The sequence below is a fragment of the Plectropomus leopardus genome, chromosome 12, assembly GCF_008729295.1.
Source record: "Plectropomus leopardus isolate mb chromosome 12, YSFRI_Pleo_2.0, whole genome shotgun sequence".
Classification (NCBI taxonomy): domain Eukaryota; kingdom Metazoa; phylum Chordata; class Actinopteri; order Perciformes; family Serranidae; genus Plectropomus; species Plectropomus leopardus.
The window spans coordinates 1,171,407-1,197,101 of NC_056474.1; the positions used below are offsets into that span (position 1 = coordinate 1,171,407).

General features: G+C 39.7%; 1 protein-coding gene across 1 annotated transcript; it reads left to right on the forward strand.

The window, feature by feature from the left end:
- The first annotated feature begins 3,198 nt into the window (after nucleotides 1-3,198).
- Nucleotides 3,199-24,637, forward strand: oc90 (otoconin 90). Its single transcript, XM_042497408.1, has 12 exons — nucleotides 3,199-3,365; nucleotides 3,743-3,958; nucleotides 4,709-4,852; nucleotides 5,207-5,329; nucleotides 6,247-6,357; nucleotides 15,112-15,291; nucleotides 16,399-16,635; nucleotides 17,604-17,702; nucleotides 20,881-21,052; nucleotides 22,280-22,386; nucleotides 23,327-23,615; nucleotides 24,295-24,637. The coding sequence occupies exons 1-12, from the start codon at nucleotides 3,218-3,220 to the stop codon at nucleotides 24,479-24,481; spliced, it is 2,013 nt and encodes a 670-aa protein (XP_042353342.1). The 5' UTR covers nucleotides 3,199-3,217; the 3' UTR covers nucleotides 24,482-24,637.
- The last annotated feature ends 1,058 nt before the right edge of the window (nucleotides 24,638-25,695 follow it).

Genomic DNA, 25,695 nt, shown 5'->3' on the forward strand with positions numbered 1-25,695 from the left:
GGTGAGGAACGGCATTTCGTTTTATTCTGTGTACGCGAATATAAAGTGAAATGACAATAAAACTGAATCTTGATCTTGAATCTTGAATCTTGAATCTTGAATCTTGAATCTTGAATCTTGATGCCAGAACTGGAAAGTTCATCTCAAACCAAAACTGCAGAGATTTATAATGGACATTATTAACATGAAAGCGTTTCATAATTCTGAAAAATGATAGTTTTACTCTCTGTCTTCAGGTTTGTGCAGTAAACAACAGAAATGCATCACACTGCGATTGTTATTAATAAATTATGTGACCATTTGAGTCAAAACAGCCACAGACTTTATTAAAAAACGGACTCTTTGGAGATTATCTATATACAGAGACACTGAAATCATCCTGCTGGTCTCATCTTGTCCTCTTTCGTCTTCTGTCCAGATGTCCTCTCATCAGTAAACGACTCTGTGAGCTTCCAGCTCTTCAACTCTTCCTCCACGTCCACAGGTAAGCACACTGTTTGTGTCCGACTTCAGTTATCTGGTTTCAGTGATTTGAAAAATATATTTTTTCTTTACTTTTTACTCTTTTTTTTACATTTTATGTCCTAAAGATTAATTTGTTTATTTAAAAAAAAAAAAGTCAGATTAATATAAATGAACAAATGATCATCACATATATAGAAATACACAATTATTCATAATTTTCAGGTAATTTCTGTAACTTTTTACTAATTTTTTTTTTTGCAGGTTTTGGGACATTTCTTTTCAAGTTGCTTATTACCTTTTCTCACATTTTCAAAAGAAATCAAACCAACTTTCGCAGTTTTCAGAGGTTTAAATGCTCACGAAGGGTGATGTTGATGGGTTGAAGGGTTAACCAAAAAAATAATGCGCTCTTCTAAGACTGTAAATATAACAATAGCATTAATAAAGAACTGATCAAAAAAGTTCTTTATTAAAAATGCTATTATTATTTTTGCAGTCTTAGAAGAGCGCATTATTTTTTAGAGCACTTTTGCAGACACTCAAATTCCCATCACACAACTATCAAGATCATTTAAAAAAACGCACAAAACTAAAACACAACAGCAGAATCACACTGAAGCGCAGAGAAAACCACAAACCGCTGAAACAAGTTTTAAAAACTAATTTTTTAAAGAGAGATTGTTACAATTAAACTTTCTTTGAGGCAAAATGTTCCAGTATTTTACAGGAAAAAAAGAACATTGTGGAAATCTTTGAAAGAATTGACAAAATTTTGTGCAGTAGTAAAATGTTTCTAAGGATTGAAAGATGAGCCGTCAAAGGTTTTAGTCCCTGATGTTTTAATAGCACATAATAAATTTAAAAAAGAATAACACTGATGGGGCACAAATCTGTGGATGCACAAGCAAAAAGAGAAATGTAAAGTTAGTTTGAGGAGAAATGCTGATTAGAATTCAGTATCTCCACGATTGAGTTGGCAAACTGTTTTTAACCTGGTAAAGAACAACTGAATTTTATTTTGTTAAATCCTATGTTCGGAGGAAAATTAGATCGATGAATTATTTATTTGCGTCATGTCTTCAGAGTCAAAGCTTTAAAAGAGGAGCTTCATTAAACTCTGATAAATGATGTCTGCAGTAGGATTAAAAACAAGAACATTAATAACGTGCAAATAATCTTTTTTAAACTATCTTCTGATGACGTCATGTTGCAGAAAAAACAACTGTCTCCACCTGAGCTGTGACTCAGACCGTTAAATGGTCGCTGTGTCTCGCCCTGCGCTGTTATTGTGTCTTCCCAGGAGAGATGGACCTGCTAATGACCGGCAGGGCGGATAACCAGAGTGACACCGCGGGGACGGACGGCGACCTCACCACCCCAACGCCGGGCCCACCGGGTCCACCGGGCCCGCCCCACCTGCTGAAGCCTGCAGGTACGCTCACTAATTAGCCCGAACCAAGAAACCAGGATCACTGAGAGTACACACACCAACACAGCAACAACACACACATTCCCTAAAGATAGAAGGGTTCCACACACACACACACACACACACACACACACACTCCTGTATGTGTGAAACATGCTGCACAGGATGCAGGTGTTGTGTATCATGGAAAAAAAAAGACAAATGCTTCTGTTAGATGCATTGATCATAATGATATTAATAATGTCAGGACAAAAATGTTTTAAATGTTACATTGTGCAAATATATGCAAGCTGAGTTTAAGTGATGCTACATAGTTACATACCTATATCATTCGAAATGTCCTAAAATCCTAGAAGCAACTTTAAATTCTAGAAACATCCTAAAATCTTATAAATGCCCTAAAATCCCAGAAACATCCTAAAATCCTGGAAATGTCCTAAAATTATAGAAATGTCCTTAAATCCTAGAAAGAATCCTAGAATTGTCCTAAAATACTAGAAATATCCTCAAATCCTAGAACCGGCCTAGAATCCCAGAAATGTTCTTAAATCCTTAAATCCTAAAATCAGAGAAACGTCCTAAAATCCTAAAAATGTTCTCAAATCATTGAAACATTGTATGATCCTAAAATTGTCCTAAAATCTGAGAATCATCCAAACATCATAATATTATACTACAAATGTCCTATAATCCTAGAAATGTCCTAAAATCCCAGAAATGTCCTAAAATCCCAGAAATGTCCTTAAATCCTAGAAATGTCCTAACAAAACAACCTAAACCCTGAAATGTCCTAAAATGCTGGAATCGTCCTAAAATACTAGCAATTTTCTAAAATCCTTGAAATATCTGTAGATTCTCGAAATGTCCTGAAATCTTTGAAATGTCCTAAAATCCCAGACATGTCCCGTTGTACCTGAAATGTCCTAAAGTCCCAGAAACATGTGCGGGTCTGCTGCGTCTGGCCCCCAAGCAGAGCAGGCTGAGTAACCTGCTTAAATGAATAACCGACTCTTGAGAAACTTGAAACCATCTGCGTTTCTTGTGATTTTTGTGTCTTTAGAGGAGTTTGAGGGAGGTGACGCAGGTGCAGAGGAGTTAAAAGAGGAAAAGACGCCTCACGCGACTTTTATCTCCAAAGGTAAAAAGTTACGTCACCTCGTCTCCATCCGCACACCCTTCCTGTGAATCCTCCCTTGAAGTATTCTTCTGGCAATCTCGCCTTTTTCCAAGCTGCTCATGATTACTTTTGGCTCGCGCTGACCGTCCTGCTGCTTCCAAAAACACCAGAAATAATTTCCCCCGCTGTTCCTCTCCTGCTGCTCGATGACTCACTTGGCTCAGCCGTTTCCTGTCGCTGTCCTGTGTGTCGCCGCTTTTACAGATTTGAATGGGACCGTGACAGAGGACGAGCTCGAGCAGGAAGAGATAAATAAGGATCAGACGACCCACAATCCTCCTGCAGTCAGCCGCGGTGAGCCAATAACACTCCGTCTTGATCATCTGATTAACTGACAGGAATATCCTCGTAGATTTTCATATGAAACTTCAGTTGGTGGATGTTTTTTACCCCGATAATGACGTGACGGTGTTGGCTTAGCTAAGCAGTGATTCACCGAATGTCTTCTTCATGAATAAGTTGCCTGTCTGGTGGCTCTGACAGGAAGTGATGCATTTTGTCTTTATTTTGTTCAGAATAAACAGAAAAAAAGTTAGAAGGAAAGAAAAATCTTTATGAATGAACTTCACTCGCGCTGACTTTCAGAAAAAAACACTTTTTAATTATTAATTTAAAGCAAGACAGTAACACAATCCCACAAATAAAAACACACTGCTTTTTTTCTGCTGCAGGTTCAGTTCTGTTCGCCCACGATGGAGAAAACGAAGCAGAATCAAAGCCGTCCAAACTCTCTTCGCTCAGCTTTGGAGACGAAAACAAACCAACATCTTCAACACCAGCAGCTTTACATCCTGAAATCACAACTTCCAGTCAGACTACAACTTTTCTGAGGACTACAACTCCCAGAGAGCAGACACCAGCTGGTCTGGAGGAGTCCTCAGAGGAAGGTGATTAAAAACGGCAGTTGGTCTGTTTTTTTAAAGTTTCTTTTTTATGAAGCAAATGTTTCAAGTTGGTGTGTTTTTTTTCTGTCTTTTAATAATTTTTTTAAATTCAATATTACATTTTACCAGCAATCGTGATGTTATCAAACTTAATCCATAATGTGTCCGTTTTTAAAGAAAAATTCAATAATTAAAGACGTTCCCGGTCAACATTCCTGTCTTTAAAAAGCTGTGCCGGGCTGAGTTTTAAAAACTAGAGTTATGATACTGCTATGATATGAAACTATAAACCTTTATCTTGTACAGATAATTCATAATTCAAAAGGCACTAAGCAACTAGGCAAGAAATGTCCCACAAATTGCAAGAAATTAATAAAAGTTGACAAGAAAATTCCGTGAAAATTTGTTTTTCAATACTAAAACAAAAGGAAAAAATTCCAGAAAACATTTATAATTGTTATAAGTGCATTTTTAAAATCATGTCACAAAAAAAAAAACTTTTTGGGTTATTTTTGTTTGTTTTTTTTGTTTCTTTTTGTCCTTCTTTTTTCATATTTTACTTATTTCCCTAGTTTTTTTTTTTTTGTTAGCTTTTTTCAGGTTCTTGTTTTATTTTAAGCCATGTCTTGTTACATTGCTCATGGTCGTCTCCCCGTGTTCCTTAAATAAATCAAGCCATTTTGCTCACGTGTCGGGGGGTTAATGTTGCTGCATTTTTATTTTCAGTTGTTATTAATGATGTTATTTCTGCAGGTTCAGTCATCACAACTCCATCACTGACATCAGCAAAACCACAAATTCACCCATCAGATAAAAAGTCGTCTGAGGAAGAGGAGGAGGAAAACGGGAGAGGGGATGATGGTGATGAAGGAGAGCAGGACGCCTCAAATGAGCATTGTGAGTTTAGGACTGATGGTTAAAAATGAACTCTGTGAAAGTAGAACATGAATATTAATGTATAATATTTTTTTAAAGCTTGATCTTGTAAGTATTTTTTAGTGTATATCTTTCCCTATTTCAGTCCGCTGAACTCCCAATACTTGCTCCATTTCTCCTGATGTCTTGATGAGTCCCATCAGCACAACAGAGTCGTGTCATAACACTTTTACGTCTGGTATTAACTCACGTTCAGAGTGATCAGATCACAAAAACACAACTCAGACTTCAGGTGTGAATGCACCACAGGCTGCTGTGGTCGGAGGCGTAAATGGCTGAAAAGTTCATCAGTTTTTTGTTGTTGTCCCCCTTTAGTCAAGGATTTGCTCACAACTGAGTTTACAACTACAACAGCTAAAATAATGACAACGCTGGCTGTGGCAGAGGAGGAGTCCGACGAGGCGGCAGAGAGTTCGACACCATCTGCAGAGAAAACAGGTCAGTTTTTAAATGAGATAAATCATGTAGATTTTCATGTCATTTGTTTGGTGACCGGAACCTTACATTAATTTCATTATTGTTACCATGTTATTTCATGAGCACCTTAAGGCGGTTTCCTCAAATTTGGCACAAATGTCCACTTGGACTCAAGAATGAACTGATTAGAATGTGGTGGTCAAAGGTCAAGGTCATGGTGACTTCTTCTGTCTCATTCTTTTGAATGCAGTTTCTAAAGAATACCTTGGGGCAATTTTATTTAAATTTGGCACAAACCTTTATGTGAACTCAAGGATGAGCTGATTAAATTTTGGTTGTCATAGGTTAAAAATCAAGGTCACTGGAACCTTACATTCATCACATTATTGTTACCACATTATTTCGTGAGCACCTTGAGTTTCCTCAAATTTGGCACAAACGTCCTCTTAGACTCAACAATGAACTGATTGAAGTCTGATAGTCAAAGGTCAAGGTGACTTTTTTTGGCAGTAACTCGAGAATTCACATGCTTAAATTTTACCCTAATGTTTCATATATAGTGGAGTTCTATGGCCGAGGCACAGACTGAGTCACAGACAGTACATTCGGTAGCATTGCGGGAATTGTTGATCAGAAAAACTTGTGAAAAAAGAGATGTGAGGGTTTTTGGAGCTAACGTCATTAAGTGTAACATCCCTGCTGTCAGGCAAAAACATCCAACTAGTTAAAGTGCTCATTTTCCCCTTGATGTAATTACGCTCTGACAACTGTCTGAGGCCTGAGGGCGGGACGCTCACCGCACATATAAATTACCATGTATATTTTTAATTCCAGGAATAAAACAAAAATGTGACTTCTTTTCTTTAATGCTTGGTTTAAAGCAGTGGAATGTGTTAACGTGTTGCTTCTGAGAGGTCTTTGTGCTTTGTTTTTCTCAGGTGGAGGAGTTGTCACCTTTACATTTTCACCAGCAGCACCTGCAGCTTCTGAGGAGGGAGCAGAGCCGAGTGTCGGAAAGGAGGATGCCAGTTTTCTGAGGCACACTGAAGGTCAGCTCACTGATGCAGAATTTTCTTTTTCACCATAAAAAGTCAGTGTTTTATTCCAGGAGACAGTGATATCGAACTCTGAAACTAACACTAAATGCTTAGTTTATGGAAATGGTCCACATTTAGGGAAATTCCTGTAGTTAGATAAGAAGATTGATACCGTTCTCTCGTCCGTAGGGGAATGATAAATGTTAGAAGCGAAGCATGAAAACTGCAGACAAGCCTCTGTCCAAGACTAAAAATAAATCCATCTTAAGGTAACCAGTAATGATTACACTTTAACTTGTTTTATTACATAGTTTGGTATGACTTTTGTAAAAATGCATACCATGACATTTTTTGATATAATAGTTAGTTCACATGCTATGTTGTAGCATGAATTTTTGAACATGATTAAGCATGATGTTTCTATGACAGTTTGGACAACATGCTATAGTATGACTTTTTGGCGCAATTTTGGACGACATGCTATCGTATGACCTTTTGGGGTAATTTTGAATAACATGCTAAAGTGTGACATATTGGTCATATTAGCGATTTTGCATGGCACACTGTAGTATGAATATTCATTAGGACTTTGGATGACATGCTATAGTATAACTTTTTAGTGCCAATTTGGACCACATGCTATAGTATGACTTTTTTTGCACAAATTTGGACAACATGCTATCTTATAACTTTTTGGTGCCAATTTAGACAACATGCTATAGTAAAACTTTTGGTGGGATTTTGAACGACATGCTATAATATGACTTTTTGGAGTGATTTGGACAACATGGGATAGTATGCCATTTTGGTGACATTTTGGACATCATGCCATAGTATGACTTTTTAGTGCCATTTTGGACAGCATGCTATTATATGACTTTTTGGTGGTGTTTTGGATGACATGCTCTCATCTGACTTTTCAGTGATATTTTGAACCACATACTATAGGGTGACTTGTTGGTGCGATTTTAAACCACACGCTTAAGTATGACTTTTTGGTGCACTTTTGAATGATATGCTGTTGTATGACTTTTTGGTGGTATTTTGAATGTCATGGTCTAGTATGACTCTTTTGGACCAAACCATTTATTATGGTATGTTGAAACACATCAATTTTTGACATGACAAGAAAAAGTCTGAGAACGAAATATTATAGGTAGTAGAGTCACACCATAGTATACAATATTGAAAAAAATGGCAGAAAACGGCATAGTGACAAAAATGGCTGAAAATGACATATTATAGCTAGAATACTCGCGTTATAGTATACAAAGTGGAAACGAAGGTCAAAAACCTCCAAAAATGTCAAAATTTAGCATGTTGTAAAAATGGCCAAAAATTGCATACTATACTATGGCGAAAATGGCAAATTTTGACCCGTTCCAAAAATGGCTGAAAATGACATATTATAGCTTGTAGAGAAGTTTTATTATATACAAAGTTGAAACAAATGTCAAAAACGCTCCAAAACCTCATAATTTAGCACGTCGAAAAAATGGCCAAAAATCGCATACTATACTATGGCGAAAATGGCAAATTTTGACCCGTTCCAAAAATGGCTGAAAATGACATATTATAGCTTGTAGAGAAGTTTTATTATATACAAAGTTGAAACAAATGTCAAAAACGCTCCAAAACCTCATAATTTAGCACGTCGAAAAAATGGCCAAAAATCGCATACTATACTATGGCGAAAATGGCAAATTTTGACCCGTTCCAAAAATGGCTGAAAATGACATATTATAGCTTGTAGAGAAGTTTTATTATATACAAAGTTGAAACAAATGTCAAAAACGCTCCAAAACCTCATAATTTAGCACGTCGAAAAAATGGCCAAAAATCGCATACTATACTATGGCGAAAATGGCAAATTTTGACCCGTTCCAAAAATGGCTGAAAATGACATATTATAGCTTGTAGAGAAGTTTTATTATATACAAAGTTGAAACAAATGTCAAAAACGCTCCAAAACCTCATAATTTAGCACGTCGAAAAAATGGCCAAAAATCGCATACTATACTATGGCGAAAATGGCAAATTTTGACCCGTTCCAAAAATGGCTGAAAATGACATATTATAGCTTGTAGAGAAGTTTTATTATATACAAAGTTGAAACAAATGTCAAAAACGCTCCAAAACCTCATAATTTAGCACGTCGAAAAAATGGCCAAAAATCGCATACTATACTATGGCGAAAATGGCAAATTTTGACCCGTTCCAAAAATGGCTGAAAATGACATATTATAGCTTGTAGAGAAGTTTTATTATATACAAAGTTGAAACAAATGTCAAAAACGCTCCAAAACCTCATAATTTAGCACGTCGAAAAAATGGCCAAAAATCGCATACTATACTATGGCGAAAATGGCAAATTTTGACCCGTTCCAAAAATGGCTGAAAATGACATATTATAGCTTGTAGAGAAGTTTTATTATATACAAAGTTGAAACAAATGTCAAAAACGCTCCAAAACCTCATAATTTAGCACGTCGAAAAAATGGCCAAAAATCGCATACTATACTATGGCGAAAATGGCAAATTTTGACCCGTTCCAAAAATGGCTGAAAATGACATATTATAGCTTGTAGAGAAGTTTTATTATATACAAAGTTGAAACAAATGTCAAAAACGCTCCAAAACCTCATAATTTAGCACGTCGAAAAAATGGCCAAAAATCGCATACTATACTATGGCGAAAATGGCAAATTTTGACCCGTTCCAAAAATGGCTGAAAATGACATATTATAGCTTGTAGAGAAGTTTTATTATATACAAAGTTGAAACAAAGGTTAAAAACGTCCAAAAACCTAAAAATTTAGCACGTCGAAAAAATGGACAAAAATCGCATACTATACTATGGCGAAAATGCCAAATTTTGACCCGTTCCAAAAATGGCTGAAAATGACATATTATAACTCGTAGAGAAGTTTTATTACATACAAAGTTGAAACAAAGGTCAAAAACGCTCCAAAACCTCATTATTTAGAGACGTTGTAAAAATGGCCAAAGATCGCATACTATACTATGGCGAAAATGCCATATTTTGACCCGTTCCAAAAATGGCTGAAAAACACATATTATAGCTTGTAGAGAAGTTTTATTATATACAAAGTTGAAACAAAGGTTAAAAACGTCCAAAAACCTAAAAATTTAGCATGTTGTAAAAATGGCCAAAAATCGCATACTATACTATGGCGAAAATGCCAAATTTTCATCCGTTCCAAAAATGGCTGAAAATGACATATTATAGCTAGATTACTCAAGTTATAGTATACAAAATGGAAATAAAAGTCAAAAACATCCAAAAACTAACGATTGAGAATGTTGAAAAAATGTCCAAAAATCGCATACTATACAATCATGAAAATGGCAAATTTTGACCCGTTCCAAAAATGGCTGAAAATGATATATTAAAGCTTGTTGAGACGTATTATTATGTACAAAGTCGAAATAAAGGTCAAAAACGTCCAAAAACGTCAAAATTTAGCATGTTTAAAAAATGGACAAAAATCGCATACTATACTATCGTAAAAATGGCAAATTTTGACCCATTCCAAAAATGGCTGAAAATGACATATTATAGCTTGTAGAGAAGTTTTATTATAAATAAAGTTGAAACAAATGTCAAAAACGCTCAAAAAACCTAATAATTTAGCACGTCGAAAAAATGGCCAAAGATCGCATACTATACTATGGCGAAAATGGCAAATTTTGACCCGTTCAAAAATTGGCTGAAAATGACATATTATAGCTTGTAGAGAAGTTTTATTATATATAAAGTTGAAACAAAGGTTAAAAACGTCCAAAAACCTAAAAATTTAGGACGTTGTAAATATGGCCAAAAATCGCATACTATACTATGGCGAAAATGGCAAATTTTGACCCGTTCCAAAAAATGGCTGAAAATGGCATATTATAGCTTGTAGAGACGTTTTATTATATATAAAGTTGAAACAAATGTAAAAAACGCTCCAAAACCTCATAATTTAGCATGTCAAAAAATTGGCCAAAAATCGCATACTATACTATGGTGAAAATGCCAAATTTTGACCCGTTCCAAAATTGGCTGAAAATGACATATTATAGCTTGTAGAGAAGTTTTATTATATACAAAGTTGAAACAAAGGTCAAAAACGTCCTAAAACATCATAATTTAGTGCTTTGAAAATATGGCCAAAGATCGCATACTATACTATGGTGAAAACTGCAAATTTTGACCCATTTCAAAAGTTGCTGAAAATGACATATTATAGCTTGTAGAGACGCATCATAGTATACAAAGTGGAAACAAAGGCAAAAGAAGGCCAAAAACCTCATATATTAGCATGTTTCAAAAATGGCCCAAAATCGCATACTATACTATGGCGATCCATCCATCCATACATTTTCTACCGCTCATCCGGGGTTGGGTCTTCTGGGCAGCAGCCTAAGTAGGGAAGCCCAGACTACCCTCTCCTGGGCCACTTCGTCCAGGTCTTCCCGGGGGACCCCGAGATGTTCCCAGGTGGGAGACATAGTCTGTCCCGCGTGTCCTGGGTCTTCCCTGGGGTCTCCTACCGATGGGACGTGCCCTGAACACGTCACCGGGTAGGTGTCCGGGAGGCATCCTAATTAGATACCCAAGCCACCTCATATGGCTGTTCTCAACACAGAGGAGCAGCGGCTCTACTCCAAGCTCCTCCCGGATGACCGAGCTTCTCACCCTCTCTCTGAGGGAGAGCTCAGCCACCCTATGGATAAAGCTCATTTCGGCCTCTTGTAGCCGCAATCTTGTTCTTTCGGTCACTACCCAAAGCTCGTGACCATATGTGAGGGTAGGAACGAAGATCAACAGGTAAATCAAGAGCTTTGCCTTTCGACTCAGCTCCTCTTCACCACGACAGATTGGCGCAGAGTCCGCATTACTGCAGAAGCCACACCAATCCGCCTGTCGATCTCCCGCTCCATCCTTCCCTCACTCGTGAACAAGACCCCGAGGTACTTAAATTCCTCCACTTGGGGCAGGATGTCTTTCCCAATCTGGAGAGGGCACTCCACCTTTTTCTGGCTTAGAACCATGGCCTTGGATTTGGAGGTGCTGACTCTCATTCCGGCTGCTTCACACTCGGCTGCATACCGATCCAGTGAGAGCTGAAGGTCACCGCCTGATGAAGCCAACAGGACCACATCATCTGCAAAAAGGCAGTGACCCAATCCTGAGGTCACCAAACCGGACCCCCTAAACACCCTGGCTGCGCCTAGAAATTCTGTCCATAAAAGTTATGAACAGAATTGGTGACAAAGGGCAGCCCTGGCGGAGTCCAACCCTCACTGGAAATGAGTCCGTCTTACTGCCGGCAATGCGGACCAAGCTCCGGCACCAGTTGTCAGGGAACGGACAGCCCGATACCCCATACTCCTGGAGAACCCCCCACAGGACCTCCCTGAGGGAAATGGTTGAATGCCTTCTCCAAGTACACAAAGCACATGTGGACTGGGCAAACTCCCATTCACCCTCAAGGATCCTGCCAAGGATCCAGAGCTGGTCCAGAGTTCCACGACCAGGACGAAAAAAGCATTGCTCCTCCTGGATCCTAGGTTCGACTATCCGGCGGACCCTCCTCTCCAGTACCCCTGAATAGACCTTACCAGGGAGGCTGAGGAGTGTGATCTCCCTATAGTGGAACACACCCTCCAGTACCCCTTCTTAAAAAGAGGGACCACCACCCCGGTCCGCCAGTTCAGAGGCACTGCCCCCGATGTCATCGCAATGCTGCAGACTCGTGTCAACCATGACAGCCCCACAACATCCAGGGCCTTAAGGAACTCTAGGTGGATGTCATCCATCCCCGGGGCCCTGCCACCGAGGAGCGTTTTGACCACCTCGGCAACCTCAGCCCCAGAGATGGGAGAGCCCACTGTCCAGTCCCCAGGCCCTGCTTCCTCACTGGAAGGCATGTCGGTGGGATTGAGGAGGTCTTCGAAATATTCCTTCCACCGATCCACAACATCCCGAGTCGAGGTCAGCAGTGCATCGTCCCCACCATACACAGTGTTCACAGAGCACTGCTTCCCCCTCCTGAGATGCCGGATGGTGGTCTAGAACCTCCTCGAAGCTGTCCAGAAGTCGTTCTCCATGGCCTCACTGAACTCCTCCTACGCCCAGGTTTTTGCCTCAGCGAACGCCGTAGCTGCACTCTGCTTGGCCTGCCGGTATCTGTCTGCTGCATCTGGAGTCCAACAGGCCAAGAAGGCCTGATAAGACTCCTTTTTCAGCTTGACGGCAACCCTCACCGCCGGTGTCCACCAACTGGTTCGGGTGTTGCCACCACAACATGCACCGACCACCTTACGGCCACAGCATCAATCAGCCGCCTCAACAATGGAGGCACGGAACATGGCCCACTCGGACTCAATGTCCCCTGCCTCCCCCAGGACATGGTCAAAGCTCTCACAGAGGTGGGAGTTGAAACTCTTTCTGATGGGAAACTCTGCCAGATGTTCCCAGCAGACCCTCACAATGCGTTTGGGTCTGCCAGGTCTGACCGGTGTCCTCCCCCACCATCGGAGCCAACTCACCACCAGGTGGTGATCGGTTGACAACTCCACCCCTCTCTTCAACCGAGTGTCCAAGACATGCGGCCACAAGTCCGACGACAGGACTACAAAGTCGATCATCAAACTGCGGCCTAGGGTGTCCTGATGCCAAATGCACATATGGATACCCTTATGCCTGAACATGGTGTTTGTTATGGACAATCTGTGGCGAGCACATAAGTCCAATAACAAAACACCACTCGGGTTCAGATCGGGGGGGCCATTCCTCCCGATCACGCCACTCCAGGTCTCACTGTCGCTACCAACGTGAGTGTTGAGGTCTCCCAGCAGAACGAGGGAGTGGATACTCTGAGCTGCTCTTTGGACCATAGGCACAAACAACAGTCAGTGACCCATGTCCTGGCGAAGGAAATGTTGGACCATTTATGGGTTTCATTATAAGGGGTCTGGTGAGCTACACTTTGTCTGGTCCCTCCCCTAGGACCTGTTTGCCATGGGAGACCCTACCAGGGGTATAAAGCCCCCGACAACTGAGCTCCTAGGATCATAGGGACACGCAAACCCCTCCACCACGATAAGGTGGTAGCTCAGGGAGGGGATACTATGGCGGAAAATGTAAAAATCTGACCCGTCCCAGAAATGGCTGAAAATGACATATTGTAACTTGTAGAGACAGGTCATAGTATACAAAGTGGAAATAAAGACCAAAAAAAGGGACAAAAACATCATAATTTAGCATGTTGAAAAAATGGCCAAAAATCGCATACTATACTGAGGCAAAAAATGTCAAATTTTGACATGCCCCAAAAAATGCCTGAGAAAGACTTATAAGAGCTTGTAGAGTCGCTCCATAGCATATAATCTTGAAAAAAAACAACCCAAAAACGTCATGTATGTCATAAAAATGGCACAAAACCGCATAGCATAGTAGTAATACACTGTCAAAGCAAATCCGAAAATGTCATTATTTAGCATTTCAAAAAACGGCCAAAAACCACATAGTATAGTATGGCGAAAAATGGCAAATTTTGACATGTCATAGAAACAGTTGAAAACAACTTTTCGTAGCTTGTAAAGTAGCGCTACAGCATACAATGTCAAAAAAAGGCTGAAACTCTCATAATTTAGCATGTCAAAAAAATGGCCAAAAAGGCAAGAATATAGTATGTTGAAAAAAGTCAAATGGCTGAAAACAACATATTTTACCTTGTAGAGTTGCGTAATAGTATACAATGTGGGAATAAAAGGACAAAAACGCCAAAAACCTGATCATTTAACATGATAAAAAAATGGCCCAAAATGTCATAATTAACATATTGAAAAAATGGTCAAAAACCTCTGCGTATAGTGTGACGAAAAACGTCAAATTTTCACATGTCCAAAAAACGGGTGAAAAAGACATATTTTAGGCTGCTGAGACATGTCATAGAATACTATGTTGAAAAAAAACATTCAAAAACATCATAATATAGCATGATGAAAAAATTGCTGAAAACAACATACTACAGTATGGCAAAAACGGTCAAACTATGACATGTCGAAAAAACAGCTGAAAACGACATATTTTAGTTTGTCGAGAGACATCATAGTACAGCATGTTTAAAAAACGTCCAAAAACGTCACAATGAAGCATGTTTAAAAAATGGCTGAAATGCTATTGTATGAGTTTTTAGTGCAATTTTGGACGACATCGTCTTTTATATTACTTTGGATGACATATTATTGCATGATTTTTCTGTCCAACATACTATTTTATGGTAATTTTACAACTTTTTTGCAACATAGTATACTGTTATTTTAATGGCATACTATACTGTGATGTTTTAACACCATTACTCTTTTACATACTACTCAATAATATTTCTTAGGTTTTTAACTTTAAAATACGAATACATTTTATTGAAAAAGAAACCGTCTGAAAGGTTTTGTGGTCAGAGACAGTAGATTTATTTGTATTTAACTCACCCATGGTTGTAGGCTGGCCCAGGAATAACGGTGATCTGCGGATGGAAAACAGTGTGTTTTTAGCTACACATTCGCCTTCGCTCAACAGTGACTACGACTATATTTAAACTGGCAGTAAAATTAGTTACTAGAATACTTCAAACGTGACACGATGTCTCCTGTATCGCACACATTTGACTCAGAGTGACTCTAAAATAAGTGATATTTGAAGATGATAGCAGAGCTCTCTGGATGCTGCGCTCACGCTGTGATCTGTGATAACAGCCACCTCCACAGGCCCACAAATGATAACCAGGGTGACCGAAAGATTCTCGACAAGAAGCCCGCCACCAGAAAACAACCCAGCGAAAACCGCCGCCGTCTCACCCTCAGCTCCTGATTCACGGGAGGAAGAGCGGAGAGCGCACACACCTGCTGCAGGTCGTCTCAGCCCGCCGAGCCGAGGTGAGGCAGCTCCAGGCACAGCAGCTCCTCACGAGGCAAAACCTTTGGAGATGAATCAGCATATCATTAACACGACGGCTGAGTGGCATTAATTAAACGTTTGCACCATCTTGGAAATTTGCATCTATTGCAGAGAGTGTCAGAATCAATTTCATCTGCATGAGTTCATCCATCCGGTCTTGTAGCATTAATGCTCAAGGCCTCCAAAAATCTATACGTTTTCATTTTCTCCATGCAGATAGTTTAGAGTTTATCCGTGCAGCTGCTGAGAGATTCGTCTCTGAGATTTCTGCCTCCACTCACAGACAGCGGAGGTGAGCAGGATTTAGTTTGTGGCTGAAAACGTCAGGTAATTTATTTATGAATTCAGCAGCAACACATCTTTACAGACAGTGTCCCGAGACACTGGAGACACTTATCATTGGTACTACTTTGTACCACAGACGTTTCGCCTGGAAACTGTCGACAGTGGATTATACGGTGAAACTGGACACCATGGCTCCATAACACGCCACGTAGGCGTGTTATGGAGCCATGATGGAAAGGCGAGCCCCTTATACGTGGGAGCGGCCACGTATGAGGGATTTCTGGGAGCTGATAGTCCACGATCTCACAGAGGAATTGTGGATTCAAAACTTCCTGATGATCCGCTCAACTTTCTCAGAGTTATGTGATGCAATAACAGCTCTGGTGCTGCATCATGAGGGAGCCAGCTCCTACTGACAAGCACAGACAGCATCATGTGACCTCGAAAAGACAAAAAAAAGGGTTTCCAGTGCAGTCCAAATATGGCTTCTTTTTTTTTTATCACATGAAATACCACCTCATGCGAGCATAAACAGTTTTGTTTATGATAATGATAATGATTTTTCCAAAATTGACGTGTTTCCTTTGGACGCATTTTATATTCGCAATTTAAATTTGCTACCTGAAACTCATACGTTTGGAACCACTGCTACAAAATATTTATCATCTTGAGCCAATAATCACATTTTCATTCTAATTTTGCACAAATTTCCAGAAAATCAGCAAAAAAGAAAGTATATTTCCAGTATACGACCAGTTTGCTAATACTAAATTTGAATTATCTCTAACTTCCTGCTGCAGGACAGGCGACTCAACCATCCACAACAACCTCACCAACAGGCGTCTCTCAGACGACACACGGAAGCCGAGTCACCTCCGTCAAACCAAGATCAGAGATAATCTCATCCGCCCGAACCACAGCGGCGAACGCACACACGACGCCCGAGGAATCCGAGGAGGAGCTGCGAGGAGCGCCACAGAAAGCTCCGTGTTTGGAGGACGAGCCGGCAGACAGCTCGCAGGAGAAAAACACAGATGGTAGAGTTTGGAGTTAAACTATAAAAAAGTCACATACTGCTTTCTTTCCGAGCTTCTCTTTTCCTCTAATTCTCCCATCAAGACGCCTTCTGCTTCGTCCCATTTGGCGTCTTCGCTCTTCATCGACTTGCCACTTTAAATTAAATCTGAATGAAATGAATAAATTAAAACAGGTTTCTCTCACGGGTTCAATAAACCTAATTCCATTTACATGTGAAATGAAGGAATCTGTGACCTCTAATGACAGCCAGAAGAAACACCAGCCCATAATGGACATTAACAATAAATTCACATTTTCCCAATAATAGAGGAGCAAACTGGATAATTACAACGGGAACAACAACAAAGGAGCCAATACACCGCCGCACTCAGAGCTAGAAAAGTCTAATTAATTTGATGTTTCACGGCTTGGCGATAGTTTTTATTTATTTATTTGTTCAGTCGATGCCTGAGGAGGTTTCTGCAGAACAGAGTGCACGGCTCCAAAGTCATAAATCTAACAAGTTTCCTGGTAAACACAGAAGCAGGTGCTGAACTCTTTCTCTAAAACTCGGCAGGCAGACGAGAATCGCCCGAAATAACAGAAAGAAGAGATGATATATGACGGTTACTCATCAAAATTTAAGCAACATGTGAAATCTTCGGCGTTTAACTGGTGTCGTGGTTTAGAAATCAACAGTTTGGAGCATAAATTGTATAAACAATAGACATAACCTCGCTGACCTCGCTGTGATCTAACGGGCTGAGAAGCTCCGACAGCACAAGCCCAACATAAGAGTCTGTGTATGATCAGCTGACTGAGTCCCTGCAGATGTACGGTGTTAAGGTCGTTTAATGCTGCCTCCTTTAACTCGGTATTATTTAGGATAATTTGTACACAAAATATATCGTCACTGTGCCTCTCTGATGATGATATGAAGCTTTCTAAATCTGCGGTGGTCTTTTTTCTCATATTTGTTTGTCTGCAGACTGGGACGTGGCTCAGAAGAGGGCGGTGCCGTTCTTCGCCTGGTCGCTGCTGGAGTCTGTTGGGTTGTCTGACATACAGCTGCAGCCAGACAGCAGAGGTCAAGCTTCATACGTGTTTTAAACAGTTATTTTCCAGGACTTTTCCATGACTTTGAGGAAAATTAAAGACCATGCATTCCCTAAAACAACATTTTCAGTTCTTTCTCAACACCATATAATATCCTTTTTAAAAATATATATTAGTTTAAATTCAGAACAGGATTAGAATGGATTATTTAAACATAATTTAGGGACTGTATGTGAATTATTAGAGGTGGAAAAAGGGGGAAGCATGTCAAATAACTTTCAAAGCACAGGGGAGGGGCAAACAACTTTAAATAGCTTTTAAATTTTTTTTTTTTTGCTTTAGTTACATTTTTGGCATTTTTTTTAACTAATTTTTTTGGCAAATTTAGAATAAAAGATTTTGGCTTTTTTTAAAATATAAAATTGTTGGCAATTTTTGCCTTTTTCTTTTCTTAAACATAGTTTTTTTTCTTTAAAAACCACCCCAAACAAATTACAATTACAATTACAAATTAAAGCTGCAAGCAGCGATAAAAGGGCCCTAACACCCTCACATATGTCGGGGTACTGGTGAACTTCAGCTAAAGTCGCCGATCATTTCTATAAAAGTCGGATAATGTACACAGACAGTTCAGACGCTAGAGTGAGGTATTTCACATGATGTAGTACTTCCAGCACTGGAGGGCACATATATTCCACGTCATCTTGGTGAACATCTTTGTTGACCAAACCATGAAAATTTCATGTAAATGAATTAACTAATTCACAGTAAAACAAAAATCCTATGTGGAATGTTGAAACTGAACCTCATCCAGGGCAGATAAGTTTTACAGGCCGCTTCCCAGAGAAGAGTCTCAACTGCAACTTACAACACAGATGAAATACCTGAAGGTTTAGCTCAGTTGGTTAGAGTGCTTCTCTGCAGGTCATGAGATGGGTGGTTCAAATCCCACTCACAGCAGGGTTTTTATTTTTCTGTCCAAATGAGAGTTTAAAAGGGAACGTAAAAACACTGAAAGTGTCAGGAGGTTTAGCTCAGTGGTTAGACAGCTCATTGACTTTTGAGGTGAGGTGACTTTTTAAGGTTGTTTGTCCAAAATGGTACAAATGACTGAAAAGACGGCCAGTTGGAGTCTCCTAGGTTGCCAGTTCGAGCCTCACAAGTGAAGCTGTTATCCAACAGTACAAAATTAATGGCAGAACTTTAATGGAAAATGCCAGAATTGGCGAAAACTATACATATACAAGACCAGGAGACAATTGGTGTGTCATAAACAAACAAACAAAATACCATACGCTTGAATATTAAAACATGTCAGTACTCTCTAATGGACAAAGTATGTTATACATCACAGTTTCTAAATTTCCCTTAGATTTTACTTTGACATTTCTTTACTGTTCCTTGATTTCGACTGACACATCTGCCGATACTGGTTTTACCTGTTTCAGGACAACTTCACCTGCTTTATCGACCAAAACGATATATCACTACCTTTACGTTCCTTAATTTGTTCTGCAATATCACAATCAGTGTCTAAACTATATGAATCTAAAGCCAAATGATATTTTATGGCGTAAATAAAATAAAATACTGGCCGATGTATTTGTCTGCTCTGCTGATATAAGGGTCGTATGGTGTTGAAACGGAAAATTCATTATCGGCAGTGACGTCTGTCGAAAACTCGACTGATATTTGAGTCAGGCCGATAATCAACTAAGTTCTTTGCAGGGAAAATTCAGTATTCAGTGTATGAAAATTCAGGAGACAAGGAGACAATTGTGTGTTTTTGAACTGTTTTAAGTCTTCGTCGTGAGGTACGTCATCGATCGTTTTAGGACCTAAGGGACGTATCATCCTCTTCTTTCCAGACTGGCGCTTGGCTGCTTCGTGCTATGTTCCTGACTTTTCTACCTCAGTACTCCGCCACTTTCCTATTCTAGTCCCTTAAATTCTTACTTTCAGACCTTTCTATTTACCCAAGTCATATTCCTGTTTTCACCTCTTATACTCTCATCCACCGCCATCTTCTACCTTCACTCAACTTCCTGTCTCTTGACTGTCCTTCCTGTGTCACAACCCAACTGCCTGTAACTTCACTGACCTTCCTGTCTCTTAGTCTAACTTCTTGTCTTTCCCCAAACTTCCTGTCTCCTAACTGTCCTTCCTGTCAACCCAACTTCATGTATTTGACGTTCCCTTTAACTTTGTGCTTCAGTCTTCAAAAGTGACATGTCTCATTCGAGACTTGAACCACCAACCTCAGGAACACTAACTGCTTGTTTTACCCACTGAGCTAAACCTGCAGATATTGTGCATGTATGCGACGTTCCCTTTAGCTCTGTGCTTTGGAGTCTGTCTTCAAAAGTTACCTGTTTCATTCAAGACTTGAACCAACAACCTCAGGCACGCTAACTGCCTGATTTACCCACTAAGCCAAACCTCCTGACATGTTTTTGATGTTCTGTTGAACTTGTACTTGCAATCTCATGGTTTATGAGTAAGTATTTTATCAGACCCAGCCAATGAATCTGACACTTCACCTGTTTTTTTCCTTAAATATAGCTCTTTTGATTTCACCTGCCGTGGATAAGGATCAATGTCTCAACCTCATGAATTCCAAACCTCAGAGCTGCAAGCAGCGATAAAAAGGCCCTCACACCCCTACGTACGTCGGGGTACTGGGGATCTCTAATTAAGCGGTCGTGTACTTTCTGTGAAAGTTGGGTAATGCACGCGGAGAGTTCGAACCCTGAAGTGAGATATTTCACCAAACGATTAAATTTTGGAAAGTTTCATGAGTTTTTCAGTATGTTTAGACCTCCAAAAATGCGATTTATTGGGGATAAAAAAATAATAATAATTCTTTGCATTCCAAGAGCATTCTCGCACCGCCAGATGCTCGGGCCCTAATTCCAAAAACTGAAATTATTTTTGAATTTTCAAATTTCTAGCAGCCCTCGATACCTCATGAGCTTTTATGCAGGTTTGTGAAACAAAATTTTGTAAGGTTTGAAAAACTTTCTGGGTATATTAGGGTTTCCAAATCTTTTCTAGGCGTGGACGTTGCTATTTTGCAAATTCCACGACTTATCCAGGTTTGTCATAACCGTACAAACACTGACTTATGCAACATAACAGCGTTTTAAGGTGTTGAAATTGTATTTGTACGTTCTTACCTGAGTTTCCTCCTTCGTTCAATCTTCAAACAGACTGCAGTCGCTCCTTCACTCTGTACGGCAGCGATGGGCGAGCCCGGCGGGAGATGCCGGCTCTGGGGGAGATGCTCCATTGTCTAACGGGACGATGCCCGCACGAGTACGAGATGTACGGCTGCTACTGCGGACAGGAGGGCGGGGGGCAGCCTCAGGACCAGCTGGACAGGTGAGCAGCAGCATGAGGAGTGTTGATGCGTCACAGCTGACGTATGATTTGTGTCAGCAACACAAGGAGAGAAAGACTATGTTTAGGTTTTGTGATTGAAAAATTAAAGAAACAGATACGACGGGTGAACACTACAATGAGTTGTTGTCATTATACATTTACATTCACTGCTTTTCAGCAAAACCTCAGGAGGTGGATCTCCTCGAGGTCTAACAAACATTTCCTCTCTAAAAAAACATTTACAAAGTTTACAGTGTTTATTGACTTTTTGGATATAAAATGTCATCACATAATCGTTTTATTCTTTTGGACATTTCTGGGAGATTTTGTCATAAGTAGTGTATGAATTCTTGAGAAATGGCCAAAAACATGTTTTGTGAGGTCACAGTGACCTTCGACCACCAAATTATGATTAATTCATTGTTGAGTTCATGTGGACGTTTGTGCTAAATAAAAAAAACAGCCCTCAAGGCCTTCTTGAGGCATTGTGTTTATGAGAATGAGACAGAGGCAAGGTCACAATGACCTCAACATTTGACCACTAAAATCTAATAAGCTCGTCCTTAAGTCCAAGTGGATGTTTGTGCCAAATTTGAAAAAATTCCCTCATGTTCTTAAGATATCCCGTTCACGAAAATGGGACAGATGCGAAGTCGTGACCTTTAACCACCAAACTTTAACCAGTTCATCTTGAGTCTAAGTGGACGTTTGTGCCACATTTGAAAAAAAATCCCTCAAGTTTATCTTGAAATATTGTGTTCACAAGCATGAGAGAGATGAGGTTGCAGTGACTTTTGACCACCAAGTTATAATCAATCCATTGTTGAGTCCAGGAGGATGTTTGTGCCAAATTTAAAAAAGAAAAAGGTCCCCAAACTGCCTTTGAGATATTGTGTTCATGAGAACGGATGCGAGGCCCCAGTGATATTAAACTGACTAACTCTAATCATTTCATCCTGAAGTCCAAGTGGACATTTGTGCCAAAATTGAAGAAATCCCCTCAAGGTGTTCTTGAGATATTGTGTTCACAAAAATGAGACAGATGAGGTCGCAGGGATATTTGGAAGCCAAATTTAAATTAAGATTTTCCATATTTTCCCTCTGTGGCGCCACCAGGGGACAAAAACTGCACTGAGTTCCTTTAACCTTGAACCTCTTTGTCTGTTCTGTAAGAAGCTAATAAGGCACCTCGCTGAACGTTCTTCATCTCCTCTTCCTCTTCGTCAGGTGTTGCTTCTTCCATCACTGCTGCCTGAAGCAGCTCGGCTCCATGGGCTGCAGAGCGGAGAGGAAGCTCAACGCCCAGATCTCCTGCGAGGGCGGGAAACCACGATGTGAGTACAGCCGGTCTGCTGAGAACACACAAAGATTAAAGTTTGTTTCAGCGTGGGAAGACAGTGACTTAAGAATTAAAATATTAGTTAGTTAGTTCTTGTTCTAACATCCACAGGATCTCTACAACAAGTTTGACTGAGCGCTGAAGCTTTAGTTAGTTTCTCTCGTGGCCAGTGGGTGCTGAATGTAAAATTTTTCCAAAAGATTTTAGACACTGAACAAGTAATGTTAACCCTGTGAAACCTGAGCAAACTGGGTTGATTTCTATTGAAAACATGGGAAGACAGCAATAAACAATTCAACAAGAAAAGGCAAAAAAATAGCAAGAAAAAAAATGACCTGAAAATAAGCAACAAAAGAAAAATAAAAAACAAAAAAAGAAAAGAAGAATGAAAATAACCTTGAGTAAGTGTGGAGAAAAATGTGTGATAAGATTTAAATATATAATTATATGCAGTAGAGATGTTGTGTTCTGAGCTTTTTTTGGATGACTAGCACAGTACTGATTCAAAAAAATGCCTCCTCAAAATGGGCAAACTGCTTCTTTTTGTCTCTTTTCTGATGATTTCTATTAATCTCCCCACAGCTAATATTCTAGTCATATTTTGTCACCTTTCACTACTTTTTTTTCTCATTGTCTCTTCCCCATGTTTTAATAAAAATCAAACCAATTTTCTCAGTTTCCACAAGTTGAAGTGTTTGTGAAAGGTTTCTCAAAGCAGTACAACAAAACTGATGTTGGTTCGGGATCTAAAGAGTTAATCGGAGTTTTAGTGTATGCATATTTTGAGGCAAAGCTGCTAATGTAAAAATGTGTTGCTTTTTTATGGATCACTGTTCACTTCAGATCTTTGTCACCTCATTAAAGTCAAAAATCACGAGAATAAAGGTGAATATGTTTCATTAACCTGACGCTGATCGGTGCCGTATCCTCCTCAGGTCAGGGCGCCACCGTCTGCGACAAGCTGCAGTGTGTGTGTGACAAAACCACCGCCGAGTGCATGGCAGCGGCACGCTTTAACCACAGCCTGCCGCTGCAGCAGTGCCGCGGCCCCGCGCCTCCCTGCCGCCGCGCCAGCAGACCCCCCAAACCACGGCTTTCCCCTCAGTCCAGCGAGGAGAGCGAGGAGGCGCAGGGAGGAAACTCTGACGTGAACGTCGGGGAGGATCAGAAACCTGAAAGCACACAGGAGACAAACACACCTCCGCCACGACAGATTCACAACAGGTGAGAAGAGAAGGAACTCACATCAGAGTAAAAACACATCAGAACTTTCTGTTCAAACTCACAGGACTTTAATCCGATTTCACTCTTCATCCCAAAGTTTCTCATTATACTGAATATGCTGACTTTAGAGATATATATGTGTGGGTATACATATATACATATACAACAACAGAAAAAATGACTCAGATGTACGCAACAAATCTGTGAGGTACAAGAAAATGACCTAAAAACTTTCACAACAGCCTAAAGAAACAAAAAAACCTGAAAGTAAAACAAACAAAAAACACAGAATGAGGAACGACATGAAACTGCTTAAAAACAATAATTCTGTAAAATAATTTTAAAATTATGAATATGGTTCTCTAGATATTTTTCCTTAGCCTTTTTGAAAATACTCTGTCACTGATTCCTTTTATTTTTCACTTGTTTACTCTGTGTGTATATATATATATGGGTGTGTGTGTGTAAAAAATATCAGCCGATATATCAATATTGGAGTTATTTACTCCCCAGTACTTTGACAAAAGTGATAAATGTTCAGTTCAACATTAAAATAAAAAACATTGTCTGTCTGCAGTGACGAAAGCTCTGACCTGAAGGACGAAGTCGAGTCACAGCATCCCCCCGCGGGACCGCCTCCTCCTCCCCCTCCTCCTCCTCCTCCTCCTCCTCCCTCCAGTGAGGAGAGCAGAGAGCCACCGACACACGGCGGGATGCAAACTCACAACCACAGGCCGAGTGCAGGGCACCGGCCAGCAGGGAGACCAGGAGGGACCGCTGTGAAAGAAGAGGAGGAGGAAGAAAAGGAGGAAGAAGAGGAGGGTGGAGGAGAGGAGGAAGAAGAAGAGGAGGGGGAGGGCAACTAGAGGCGAATATATCGCTTCTTGAAGGCAGCTTTGGGATCTGAAGAAGTCATTTTTGGGAAAAACTGTTTTTTTGTGAGATACTTTTGCTCTCAGAAACAGAAGTTGTAATTTAAAGAAACGACGTCGGAAATCAAATGTTTACTTTGATTTTCAGGTTTTCTGTTACAGATTTGTGAACATCTCTTTATAAAATAAAAATAATAATAAAAGCAAACACTCGTCTGTTTCATCTTCCGTCAAAATAAATCTTGACTGTAAGAACGACACTGCAGCTCGTCAGTATTGATAGAAACATTTTATTTTAGTCTCGAACATCAATCTCAACGCACAATTGACTATTGAATAGAGGCTTCGTAATGATGCGCTGAGGCTCCGCTGCCACCGAGTTCGAGGAAATAATTTCACGACAATTTCTGAACAGACCTGATTTCTGTTTGTTCCCCATGAAGCTGATTCTGTATCTGATTTTTAATGTTAAGCCCAATAAATTTTTAAAGATTTAAAAAAGAAATGATGTCACTGAAAACTGCATCTCTGAATCATGAACTTATTCAGGGAAATTAGCTGGAGATTTTCAGTATTTTCAGATGTTTTTTTACTGAAATGATAAATAAACAATGGATAGATTGTGACAATATAATAAAAACTAAAAATGTTTCTTTTGGTCATTTAATTAAAGAAAAAATGCCCAAAAATGTACACCTTTAAATTATTTTTTTTAAAGAAAACATTTTGGCAATTTTTTTTTTGTGATCTTTAAAAATTTCCAAATTTAAAGATTTGCATTGCCTTTCAGACCTGCGGGCTTGACAGGCATGTTTTCTTTAAAAATAGCTAAAATTACACCATTTATCACAATGTTGGAACACATCATGTATTATTTTACAGGTTTGTAAAAGTTCCATAACTTTTCAAAAACATCCAGGTTTAACAAAATTAGCCTGGATATTTTCATGACTGTGCAAACCTGCAACTTCTGTCACCAAAACAATGTCAAAGTTAACTGAGTTTGTATCTCTGTAAACTGTGAAAAAAATAAAAATAAAATCGATAAATAAAAAAAAGAAAAAAAAGGACTTTTTCTGCAGAGAAACTGTTCAAAGAAGAACCGTAAAATTTCTGCTCTTCAATCATTTTGAAACCCGTTTCCTGCAGCTGCGGCGGGAGCAGAACCTCAGCGCTGTCTAGTGGTTAAAATCATCGTTGTGTTTGAA

Excerpts from the sequence above, each read along its gene's own strand:
- oc90 (XM_042497408.1), top strand. The coding sequence starts at position 3,218 with ATGACTCACTTGGCTCAGCCGTTTCCTGTCGCTGTCCTGTGTGTCGCC. Across the intron at positions 3,366-3,742 it reads TCCTCCTGCAGTCAGCCGCG|GTTCAGTTCTGTTCGCCCAC; the intron begins GTGAGCCAATAA and ends TTTCTGCTGCAG. Across the intron at positions 4,853-5,206 it reads GGACGCCTCAAATGAGCATT|TCAAGGATTTGCTCACAACT; the intron begins GTGAGTTTAGGA and ends GTCCCCCTTTAG.